The sequence below is a fragment of the Acanthochromis polyacanthus genome, chromosome 3 (genome assembly GCF_021347895.1).
Source record: "Acanthochromis polyacanthus isolate Apoly-LR-REF ecotype Palm Island chromosome 3, KAUST_Apoly_ChrSc, whole genome shotgun sequence".
NCBI lineage: Eukaryota > Metazoa > Chordata > Actinopteri > Pomacentridae > Acanthochromis > Acanthochromis polyacanthus.
Genome location: NC_067115.1, coordinates 16229666 through 16242506, shown reverse-complemented (window position 1 = coordinate 16242506; position 12841 = coordinate 16229666). Strand labels below are relative to the sequence as shown.

At 40.2% G+C, this 12841-nt stretch overlaps 2 protein-coding genes across 2 annotated transcripts; one reads left to right on the top strand and one right to left on the bottom strand.

The window, feature by feature from the left end:
- Positions 1–1585: 1585 nt before the first annotated feature.
- hmox2a (heme oxygenase 2a) lies at positions 1586–7434 on the top strand. Its single transcript, XM_051945714.1, is given in 8 exon segments — positions 1586–1671; positions 2724–2844; positions 2951–3068; positions 4211–4378; positions 4693–5016; positions 5169–5301; positions 7108–7190; positions 7192–7434. Coding segments are annotated over 7 exon segments (963 nt in total). The 5' UTR covers positions 1586–1671; positions 2724–2752; the 3' UTR covers positions 7237–7434.
- Positions 7435–10308: 2874 nt separating this feature from the next.
- Positions 10309–12416, bottom strand: tmem186 (transmembrane protein 186). Its single transcript, XM_022189451.2, has 2 exons — positions 12306–12416; positions 10309–11338 (listed from the first exon to the last, which is right to left on the bottom strand). Exons 1-2 carry the CDS (start codon positions 12306–12308, stop codon positions 10673–10675), a joined length of 669 nt encoding a protein of 222 aa, XP_022045143.1. The 5' UTR covers positions 12309–12416; the 3' UTR covers positions 10309–10672.
- Positions 12417–12841: the final 425 nt, after the last annotated feature.

Genomic DNA, 12841 nt, shown 5'->3' with positions numbered 1-12841 from the left:
ATTTCCCACGCATTGTCTTATCGCTGCAGAAGAAGACATATTTATGTCTTTGCATCTGTGGCCTCAAGCTGAAGAGGCAATAAAAGCAAAGAATGTGATGATATAATATAAAGTAAGAAACAATGATGATGGCAACTTTTATAAATTTAGAGGTGATGGAAAATGCTGGAGAGGTTAAATATTGCAGGACATAATGTTCACATGTAAGACAGTCGCTACTGGTTGGGAAACAATCACTAATGCAGCTTTGAAAATGAGCCAACAGCCTACTGCTAACCTGAGTTAGAGACAGAACTGAGCTGCTAAATAAAATAGTTTGAGTGCTTGAAGCACATGTGAGGTTCAAAACTTGGAGTCTGGTGACACCTGGAGGTCTAAAGAACAAACTGCAGCATAGAGTGTGCTGACAAGTGGAATAAAATCCTTCTGCTCAAAGACCTCATAGTACCACATTATCCCAATAAAACATATTATCCAATAGCACAGATTGGGATTCCTATTGTTTCAAAAAGCAGAACAGGAGGCAGAGTCTCCTTTCCTGTGAAATCAGCTTCTCGTTCTGATTTGGGAGGCAGACACCTTCTCTACTTTTTAGGCTTACAACTTTTCTTACAGAGAAATCACCGAACAAAAATATAAATCCTCTTCTTTTCTGACTGAGAAAAAATTTTAAAAATCTAATTTATATTATTCAGGTTAGAAAAAGATTACATTTTCCACAAGGACAATTATCACTGAGTGGACCAGTGATTATAGAAGTCCATCTTAAATGCAGCTTTTTTCAAATAACACAATGCCACAGATGGCAGAAGAAAATGTGAGCAAGCTGCGGGTGCGCTTGATGCTGGCATGTCAGTGAGGGTCTGTCGCCAGGCACTTGGATGTCCACAACTCCACCATTTGTATTTGAGAAGTCCTTTCAAACAGCTCTGTATATACATGTCTGGCAAGATGACCTTGGATCCCAAAATGTACTCAGATAATGACATTGTAGAGATGCCCCGTGTTAGAAAAACACTTAATGAAATTTTACATCTTCTAGTTACGCACTTTTGTCTAGCATAGTTAGGGCCGGCTCAAATAACCCTAAATTATGCTGCTTTAGATCCAGGCAGCTGGGGAACTTCCCATAATGGACCTTTCTTCACTATTTTTCTTCCACTACCAGAAAATGCTGAGTTTCCCACTGCCAGGCAGGAGGCCCAGAGGAAAACCAAAGAGGAGGTTTATGGATGTGGTTAAAGAGGACATGAAGGTAGTTGGTGTGAGAGAAGAGGATGCAGAAGACAGGGTTAGATGGAGGCAATCGATTCGCTGCGGTGACCCCTGAAGGGAAAAGCCGAAAGGAAAAGAAGAGGAAGAAGACCAGAAAACAAATCTATTGAAAAATATTTTACTCACAAAAAAAATGTTGTAATCAATATTAAATCAGAGGTTTTGCTCCATACAAATTAAAAAACAAAACAACAACAAAAGTTTGTATGAAAATCAAAGGATGAATTCCCATCCACATTTGCTTCCGTCTCTTTTCCGCGATGAGACAAATGATTGGTTTAGGGTTTACAGCTTTGCCAATCAGTGAAGCCTCTGATTGGTTGGTTGCCCTAGGAGCCACGCCCCCCGTTCTCCTGCAGTCTTGACACGTGCAGTGGAGGCAGCGCTGTAAACAAGGTAAACAAGCTTTTCATTCACATTTTCCCCAAAACGCGACAGTTATACGTATTGTGTGTTTGTGTTCACACAGACAGAGAGTGAATTTGTGAAGGAAGCTCTGTCCAAAAACTTCTAGCTGTAGATACTTATATAACAGACGACGTGCTGTGTCAGTTTTGTAACTGTCCCCTTCCAAATGTCAACTCTATGCATGTGTGCGGTGTTTAGTCAAAATACGTTTAAAACACTGTGAAATGCTATCATTAATGGAAAAATATCTTAGGGTAAAATTGTTATTGTTGGTCCAATAAGTTTTTTTTTAAATAAATAAATGATAAATCACTGCTGTGTGCACATGCTATGGAACCTTAACAACAGCTGAACACGTTATACTTACATAGAGGCAGTTTGATTTCTAACAAGGGCCATTTTAAAAAGTAGAAGTGATATATCACCAATTTAAAAAATAAAAATGATAATTTAATGATCTAGAAATAATTTAATATTTTATTTTTCTACTTCTTTCAGTGTTACAGTAACCAAAGCAAATCTGGTGTAAATATTATATGTGTTATCAGTTTTATTGTTTTAACATGACATTTTTAAACTTCAAAATATCCTATTGGAATCTTTTTTTTTAAATGGCCTTTTATAGACTGTCATTTTATTTTTTTATGTGTCTTTTCATTAACTTTAGGTTTTATACAGGAAGGAAATTTAGTTCTAAAATTCTGACTACATAAATTCAAACACATAGGCACTATATCAGACATTCTAGGTGATGTTTTGTTTGTTTCCCACTATCACAACTCGCTCTGTCATGCTGTCTTATATCAGTTTTATTCTTTGTCATCGCCTTTTTAAGTTTTAAAATGTACTTTTAGGTTTTGAAATGTCCTATCATAATCTTTTCTTTTCTAGACTGTCTTTATTGACTTTCTGTCTTACTCAGGGAGTGCCAAATTTCATTGTATTGCTGTCTTGCAATGCAGTATAATAATACAATTTGTAATTCTACATCTATTAGCATTCACTTGATTATTATGTCTTTATCTCTCTCCTGCCGTCAGAAGGTAAAAACGCTGAGACAACCAGCAAGATGGAAACCAAAGTAACATCAGAGCCCATACCCAATGGTGTGACGAAAGGAGGGGCAAGGATTGTCGTGGATGACGATGAAGATGTTCTTAGGTATAGAAGGAACGATCAGCGGTTTGTTCTGAAACTAGCACATTGTAGGAATAATTTAAAGACGCTCATTTCTTTTCTGTTTCCTCTCCCTGTCTGTTCCGTCAAGTCCAACCGACCTGTCTGAGCTGTTAGCTGAGGGGACCAAGGACTCTCACGAGAAAGCAGAGAACTGCCAGTTTGTTAAGGATTTCCTCAGAGGGCGCATACAGAGAGAGCTGTTCAAGGTAGTATCTTGCTGTGGTGTCATACATCATTATTCCTCTTCTTTTTTCTTTGTTTTTTTTTGTTTTGCTTTTTTTTGATAGTCACAGTAGAGATGGACATGAAATATGGGAAAACAGAGCAGGGAAATGACACGAGGTTAGACTCATGCCGGCTGGCATTTGCACCCATGTGGCATGCCTCCTGACTGCTGGGCTATCAGGTTTCTCAATAAGTCCAACTTGTACAGAGGACAGTGAAAAGAGCAGCACATCACACATCTAATACACCTCACTCTGGTTGTTGCTCTGCCACAAACACAGCAGTAACCCCAAGGCACTGGTTCGCAAACATGTTCAACCCCGAACCAAACATATGTACAGTAAGACAGTGGAAATGAGCAAATCCATATGGCACCTGCCTTGAGAGGCGACAGTCTAATATGCTGTCCATTCTAGCAAGCAGAGTTATGAGTTTGACCAGGCACAGTTTAACCCTTTAGCCAGGTCAAACTGACATGTTTGGCTTATAGCATGACATATACAGTGATGTATCATACTTATATCTTATTGTTTTTTACTTGCATTTCTTATGTTTTGTCATTTGTTTTTTCTAAGAAATATCTGACAAACAGAAATTTGCTTCAGGATTAATGAAGTTTTAATTTTTCTCATGTTATGCTGCAAATATTCACTTAATAAAGGCAAAAAGTGAAGCAAGTGAGGTGAAATTAGAAGGTGATGGAGTGGATGAATGGCAGATTTGGTGTAGTGGTGTTGTGTGGTGAAAAACTAAGCCATAAATAAACGTAGATGCATGGAGCAGCCTCATAGAAATGACTGCAGTTGGATCTTTATAGGTGCACAATACCATCAGACAAAGGGGCTCCTGTTCATCCAGATGATGTTTTACCAACTTATTCCCTACAACAGAGAGCATAAATAAGTCAACCACAAACAACAACTATAACTTTTGTATGAAACGATCTGAATTTCTGCTTTGCCTTGATTGTAATGCTTGGTCAGACCCAATTCTACCTAAAAAATTAACAAAACTTCAGCTGTCGAGACCATTAAAACTTCATTCCAATATGTAACGTGTGACTGCCACAGACTTTCCAGTTCCTGTGTTTCTCACTTTTCTCTCCTTCTTCCTGTGTTTTCAGAGAGGCACAGCAGCTCTGTACTTTGTGTACTCGGCCATGGAGGAGGAAATTGAGAAGAACAAGGATCATCCTCTCATCGCTCCGATCTATTTCCCTACAGAGCTGCACCGGCGTGAGGCCCTGGGCCGAGACCTCGAGTATTTCTATGGGGAGGACTGGGAGAGCCAGGTGAGCAGAAGCACTCAAGACTTAAAGTTTGCAAGATGACACTTCTGACACGGCTGTCTTTTCACAATAGGTGGCTCCTAAATCACCACTGAAATGAACTAGTGTGCTGACTAATGATAATGTTTAACACCAAACGTGTGCACACAAGTTGTGTTAAGGTATTATCATAGTTATCTCCTTCACAGAAAAGTGGTCTTTAATCGAAATTCTACATTGCCTTCTTGGATCCAAAACAACCTTACCAGTTGTCTTTCATATTCAAATCTCAAGTTTTGTGGCAACTGGAAAGCCCATAGCTGTGTTCTCTCTCATAGATCAGCCTCACTGCAGGCACCAAGCCGTATGTAGACCGTATCTACGAGGTGGGAGAGAAGGACCCAGTGTTGTTGGTGGCCCACTCCTACACCCGCTACATGGGTGACCTCTCAGGGGGACAGATCCTCAAGAAAGTGGCTCAGAGGGCTCTGAAGCTCCCCTCAACCGGAGAGGGTCTCAACTTCTACCAGTTCGAGGGAATCCACAGTCACAAGGGCTTCAAGCAGTTGTACCGAAGCAGGATGAACGAGCTGGAGCTGGATTCTGAGACCAAAGAGAGGCTTGTGGACGAGTCCAATCGGGCCTTTGGCTTTAACATGATGGTGAGGGAGCAGGGGGACATGCTGGGAGTGACCTGATGACACAAATCATCACGATAAAGGAACAGAGTGCAATTAACAGTTGGCAAGTCAATGAATTGTTTGGAGGGAAAAAATAAAGGTATGACAAAAAAATGCTTTTATTCTGAAAACAGGTCTTCACAGAGCTTGAAGAAATTGGAAAAACCATCAAAGAGGAAGTCCAGGACACAGGTTTTGGACACAGTCATGCAGAGATCATGGAGGGAGGTGATATCAACAAATGCCCTTACTATGCGGCTAAAATGGGTAAGAAATCATTTCTTTATGCACCTTTAATGGAGCATAGTGATGGAGTCTACCTTGTGAGGTTGAAATTGAGCATATACACACGTGGACAAAATTGTTGGTACCCCTCAGTTAAAGAAGGAAAAACCCACAATTCTCACTGAAATCACTTGAAACTCACAAAAGTAACAATAAATAAAATTTATTGAAAATTAAATAATCAAAAACAGCCATTACTTTTGAATTGTTGATTAACATAATTATTTAAAAAACAAACTAATGAAACAGGCCTGGACAAAATGATGGTACCTCTATAAAAGATTGAAAACTATTTGACCAGAGTGACATGATTAACTCAGGTGTGTCATTTAATTGACATCACAGGTGTTTCCAAACTCATAATCAGTCAGTCTGCCTATTTAAAGGGAGACAAGTAGTCACCCTGCTGTTTGGTGAAAAGGTGTGTACCACACTGAACATGGACAACAGAAAGCGAAGGAGAGAATTGTCCCAGGACATCCGAAAAAAAATGATAGACAAACATCTTAAAGGTAAAGGCTATAAGACCATCTCTACACAGCTTGAAGTTCCTGTGACAACAGTGGCTCATATTATTCAGAAGTTCAAGACCCACGGGACAGTAGCCAACCTCCCTGGATGTGGCCGCAAGAGGAAAATTGATGACAAATTGAAGAGACGGATCGTTGGAATTGTATCCAAAGAGCCCAGAGCAACCTCCAAGAAATTAAAGGTGAACTCCAAGGCCAAGGTACATCAGTGTCAGATCGCACCATTCGTCGTTGTTTGAGCCAAAGTGGACTTCATGGGAGACGACCAAGGAGGACACCACTGCTGAAAAAAACTCATAAAAAAGCCAGACTGGAATTTGCAAAAATGCATGTTGACAAGCCACAAAGCTTCTGGGAGAATGTCCTTTGGACAGATGAGACCAAACTGGAGCTTTTTGGTAAGGCACATCAACTCTATGTTCATAGACTCAAAAACCAAGCATACAAGAAAAGAACACTGTCTCTACGGTGAAACATGGAGGAGGCTCAGTAATGTTTTGGGGCTGCTTTGCTGCATCTGGCACAGGGTGTCTTGAAAGTGTGCAAGGTACGATGAAATCTGAAGACTATCAAGGCATTCTGGAGAGAAAATAGTGCTGGCCTAGTGTCAGAAAGCTTGGTCTCCAGTCGGCAGGTCATGGGTCCTTTTCCAGGACAGAAAAACCGATCCAAAACACACAGCCAAAAACACCCAAGAAGGTGAGAGAAAAGCGTTTGGATCTATTCTATAAGTGGCCCTTTGCTATTAGCCCAAGATCCTGATCCCATTAGAACATATTATGATGGAATGGAGCTGAAAATGCCATTTGGAGAAGACACCCTCAAACCTGAGACAACTGGAGGCTGTTTGCTCCTGAGGAGTGGGCCAAAATATCCCTGTTGACAGCTGCAGAACGCCATTGACAAATACAGAAATCGTTTAATTGCATGATTGCCTCAAAAGGTTGTGCACAAAAATAATTAAAGTTTGGTACCATCATTTTGTCAGCCCTATTTCATTAGTTTGTTTTTTAAATAATATGTTAATCAACAATTCAGAAGTGATGGCTGATTTTGATTATTTAATTTTCAATAAATTTTTTTGTTACTTTTGTGAGTTTCAAGTGATTTCATGGAATTGTGGGTTTTTCCTTTAACTGAGGGGTACCAAACAATTTGTTCCACGTGGTAGATGTTTCTGATTAATTCAGTCTTCCTGCTTTGTCTGTACTCATACTTTCATTTCATCTTTTCACACCCTCTCCATCCCTTACCTCAGCTGCCAGTGGAAATCCCACCTATGCTTGCCAGTTAGCCATGATGCTTCTCAGACATCCACCCTGTCAGGTGGTTCTTGCAGCCTGGGATGGCCGTCCTTGCTGGATTTGCTGCCTGGTACTTCATTTGAGCTCTGATGTCCTCGATCTGCTGATAATCACATCTGAGCAAAGAGTCTGAGACACGGCTGCATTCTGCACACTTTGTCCTTTTCAGTTTGATGGATACCATCTGATGCAAATCAGAACTGAACATTTTTTAAATGTTTTCTGCCACGTGTGTTGACATTAAGAAGTATTGATCTTATTTCTCTGACTATTTCCATTCTGTGGGAGATTACAACTCTATTTTATAAACTGCTAATACAGTGAGGGATCTATATGCATTATTCAGTTGTGTGATAATTAAAGTCTATTTATTATGCATGCACTATGTGTGATGTTTTATTGAGTATACAAGGTTAGAGACGAATGTCTCAAACAGAAAGTTTAAGGCACGGGCTTCTCCTTTGTGATTAAAGTATCATTAGTGAATGTATGCAATATAACAGTGAATTTGTGAATGTGTGTAGCTGTCTGATATAAATATATTGCCAAAAGTATTTGCTCACTAATCCAAATAATCAGATCAGGTGTTCCAATCACTTCCATGGCCAACAGGTGTATCAAATCAAGCACTTAGGCATGCAGACTGCTTTTACAAACATTTGTGAAAGAATGGGTCGTTCTCAGGAGCTCAGTGAATTCCAGTGTGGAACTGTGATAGGATGCCACCTGTGCAACAAATCCAGTCGTGACATTTCCTCGCTCCTAAATATTCTACAGTCAAACTGTCAGCTGTATATAAGAAAGTGGAAGTGTGTGGGAATGACAGCAACTCAGCCACCAAGTGGTAGGCCACATAACTGACGGAGCGGGGTCAGAGGATGCTGAGGGCATAGTGCCAAAAGGTGGTCAACTTTCTGCAGAGTCAATAGCTACAGACCTTCAAACTTCATGTGGCCTTCAGATTAGCTCGGAGAACAGTGCTTCAGCAGAGAGCTTCATGGAATGTGTTTCCATGGCCGAGCAGCTGCATCCATGCCATACATCACCAAGTACAATGCAAAAACATCGGATGCAGTGGTGTAAAGCAGACCGCCACTGGACTCTAGAGCAGTGGAGACGCTTTCTCTGGAGTGACCAATCACGCTTCTCCATCTGGCAGTCTGATGAACCAGTCTGGGTTTGGCGGTTGCCAGGAGAACGATACTTGTCAGACTGCATTGTGCCAAGTGCAAAGTTTGGTGGAGGGGGCATTATGGTATGGGTTTGTTTTTCAGGAGCTGGCTTGGCCCCTGAGTTCCAGTGAAAGGAACTGTGAATGCTTCAGCATACCAAGACATTTTGGACAATTCCATGCTCCCAACTTTGTGGGAACAGTTTGGAGCTGTCCTCTTCCTCTTCCAACATGACTGTGCACCAGAGCACAAAGGAAGGTCCATAAAGACATGGATGACAGAGTCTGGTATGGATGAACTTGACTGGCCTGCACAGAGTCCTGACCTCAACCCGATAGAACACCTTGGGATGAATTAGAGCGGAGACTGAGAACCAGGCCTTCTGGTCCAACATCAGTGTGTGACCTCACAAATGTGCTTCTGGAAGAATGGTCAAAGATTCCATGAACACACTCCTTAACCTTGTGGACAGCCTTCCTAGAAAAGTTGAAGCTATTATAGCTGCAAAGGGTGGACCGACGTCATTTTGAACCCTATGGATTAGGAATGGGATGTCACTTACGTTCATATGCGAGTCAAGGCAGGTGACTGAATACTTTTGGCAATATAGTGTATGTTGTGCAATTTTTTGTACATTTTGTCAGTAAAAAATGGTTAAATCTAACTCCGACATCTTTTAATTAAATTTGCATTTTATGTCTACAAATAATAGCTCTCCTCATTGAGGAAAGTGGGGCATGATAAAATGCTTTTCAAAAGTCAGCATCATGTGTATCATTTTCTGTCAAAGTTGCATTAAAGTTACAGTTGGTATCTGCAAATTGACAAGTGTTACCACAATATTACGGTATACACAGGGGCACCATAGTGTATATACATTACTGTCAAAAGTTTGGGGTCACCCAGGCAATTTCAGATTTTCCATGAAAATTCACATTTTTATTCATGTGCTAACATAATTGCACAAGGGTTTCTAATCACCAATTAGCTTTTCAACACCATTAGCTAACACAATGTAGCATTAGAACACAGGAGTGATGGTGCTGAAATGTTCCTCTGTACCTCTGTGGAGATATTCCACTAAAAATCAGCTGTTTCCAGCTAGAATAGTCATTTACCACATCAACGATGTCTAGACTGTATTTGCGATTCATTTAATGTTATCTTCTTTGAAAAAAATGCTTCTCTTTCAAAATAATATTTCTAAGTGACCGCAAACTTTTGAAAGGTAGTGTACACCCAAACAGCAATACATATACTAGCAGGCTACAGCAACTAGGAATGTAGCAAAGAAACTCTGGAACTGTTTAAGAAAAAGTTCCTGATGCTCAAGATGAAACTTAAATTAGGTGTTCAGAGAAGACTAAAGAGACTAAAGTTTCCCATAGCAATGTGCACAATTTTTTTTTTCTGCAGCAGAAGAGACAGTCACTGTGACATACAAGATGTCAGAGCAAGTGAAGCAGGCTGACAAAATTTATAGTTTTTGCTCAAAAGAAACTTAATTTCACAACCTTCAGTGCTCCCAATAACAAGTCTACTTTTATCATGTAACACAGCAGTGCTTCTCCTTGACAATCTCTAATACAATGAATTTTCACTACAGGATGCTTCCCAATTCCAAGACTAGGATGCTTCAGTGTTATTTTGAACTGCATTCTTGCTTGCATTTGTTAAGACTTATGGTGTAACAGGGCAAAAAGGAAACTTATGCATACACATAATATGTAATATTTGATTTGGTACAAGGTTCTGATAGGCAACCTGACAATAGTCATGTTGTTCAATGGAAAAACAAAAGTAAAATTCAAAATTATTTTTTATCTTTTTATCTGTGACAATGTTCTTCTTCCACTCTCCTGCTGAGTCTCTAGCATTGAAGAATATTTCCTGTAATGTACCTTTGTTGACAAACCTGTTGTTAGTCATAACGTTAATATGCAATATGACTATTAAGGCATTTCAAATAATAGGACACTGGTATGATGAAGATTTTAGGTTTTACTTTACTTATTTCCAGCTTCACACATTAAATCACTGATTACCAGACAACAGTAATTTGAGCATATGACGGCAAACACCCTTTGCATGTTTACTCTAAAGGCCACAGTCCGGCTGAGGCCTTCAAATGTGTATTCCTACTTTACAATCACAAGCGTGGTAAACGCAGCAGACCAATAACATTTAAATGTCTGTTTAACATGGCATCAGTCAGAAATGAACAAAGCGACAGTCCTCCAGTGTACAATCTTTAGCTTTGTATTTCATGTAAATCAGATCATAACATCCGATATGTTAATTACAATATTTAAGAGACTAAGGAGAGTCTTTACATTTTGACAAATAATCATTTCAAACTTCCAAACACTTTCTCAAACCCCTGCGGGTCCACCACACGTCCAAAATGAGTAGAGAAATACAAAGTCTGTGGACTGCTGTATCTCCTAAGTTTCAGTATGGTTTCATTTGCAGCGTCCCCTGCATCCCCAATGGTCATGACATCCGACACGGGCAGGAAGAAATCATGGCGCTTGCCCCAGAAGGTCAGGTGGGACACTTTGAGCGTGGTCTGGGACGGGTCAAGGTACATCATCCCCACAACCCTCCTGAAGAAGTGACTGGCAGTGTAGAGCATGACACCAGCAAACAGCGCTATCCCTGTCGTGTAGCTGACAAGAAAGAAGGGAACTTCTCCCTGGAAGTAGAGAACATACACTGGGGGCAAGATGACCACGGTGATTGCAGTTTGGAGCAGTTTGAGCCTGGATATGGCTCTGAGGAGCTTTATGTGAGGCAGGGTGTAAATCATGGTGTACTTCTGAGTGGACAAGTCTGAGTATCTGGTCAAGCCTGTGACTTTAGGTATTTGGTGTCCATGGAAGGTGTGTTGGACTGGTGTGTGACCTGGTGATAGAGGCTGCAAACCGTATGACATCCGACCTGTGAGCAGACATGATCCTCTGGTACAGGATAATACATGGGAGGTTAACCTGCACAGCAGCACTGACCTGATCTGTAGAAAAACAACATGAATAGTTAAATTGGACAATTCTTCAGAGCAAAAACAATTAGAAGAATAATTAATCAGCTGAAAAAATGCAAAATAACCCAAAACTGTAATAATCAAGTTTGTCCTCTGCCAAAGTAAACTGAATTATTTAGGATTTGGACTGTGTGTGGGAAAATATATCATTTCTGCTCTGTGAAATTGCAATTTTCACCTTCTTCTGACATGTTATGGATTGGATGTATAAACAATAAAGAACAAATATAATAATGAAATACACAAAGCAATGCAATAACATCAGTACAACTCACAGAAAGTAAAAGAGTTACTGCAATGGACTACATTAGACTGCACAGACTTTTCTATTATTCTGACCCTTCACATGCATTTTGTATCATGTAGCTGTGTTATAGATCTTTAATTCAGGTGCACTCCCCCTGCACAAAATTGCTGCTTGCAGCCTGATGGATAATACAAATTCTTAGATGACAAATGGTGGAGGTATGGACATTCAAGCAACTGGCACACCAACAGCCTGTCATCAGCTTTCTCTCGTCATCTGTGGAAATTTTAGAATAACCTTTCATAGTCACTGCTCCTAGGAGTGTCTGTGTACTGGTCACACTATATGATTATTGCTCTTAAAAGCGCCACATTCTGATCAGTCGAACAACTACAACTTTTTTGCGCACAATTGGCTTAATCTATCCCTTTTCCCAGCCATAACAATAGAAACTACACATAAAACGGTATCCTCCAAATCACAAAAGGAGATTATGTGCGTGCTGTGTTTATGTTTTCGTCCAATGTACAGATTAACCTCCAAACTGTTTGCACTGACTGAGGTTCCTATACAAACCTAACAAAGCAGCATCTAGCCTATGTTGCTAAAAATGAACGTTTCACGACTTTGTGGTCATTTTTAGAACTGTAAAAGTAATATGAGAGTTTGAGGAAAAATAAAGAAGCTCACCATGACTGCCGACAGATTACGTAAATATAGAAACACAGAAACAGACAACCAAAGGAAACCACGTGAGTAGCTAGCCGGATACTAACAGGAAGCAACCTCACTCTGACCCGGATATGCTAATATGATGCAATTTTTTAAAAGCATATAAATATATGTTTGGGTTTTCTCGTGTGCCCCTTGTGGGGAGCTGTAAAGTATAACTATGTGTGTTTTAATGAAACTGTGTTGATATTTTACGTGAGCTAAGGGTTTCATTGATTACTTTCAATAGCTAATGATGTACCATAGCCGGGCGGAGCATGACCGTGCCGAACTTAAACATTCACACTGACAGAGGGGGAATTTAGTAGAACAGGGCTGTTTAGGCCGGAAAGAGGAGGATGTCTTGTCACGATTAAGACTCGGGCACACAGGGCTGAATAGTACTCTGAGAATTATTGGTAAGCATAATACAGGGGAATGTGAATGCTGTAGAGTGGAGGAGAATGTTGAACATGTATTGATTTATTGCCCCAAGTTTCAGCAGCAGAGAAGAG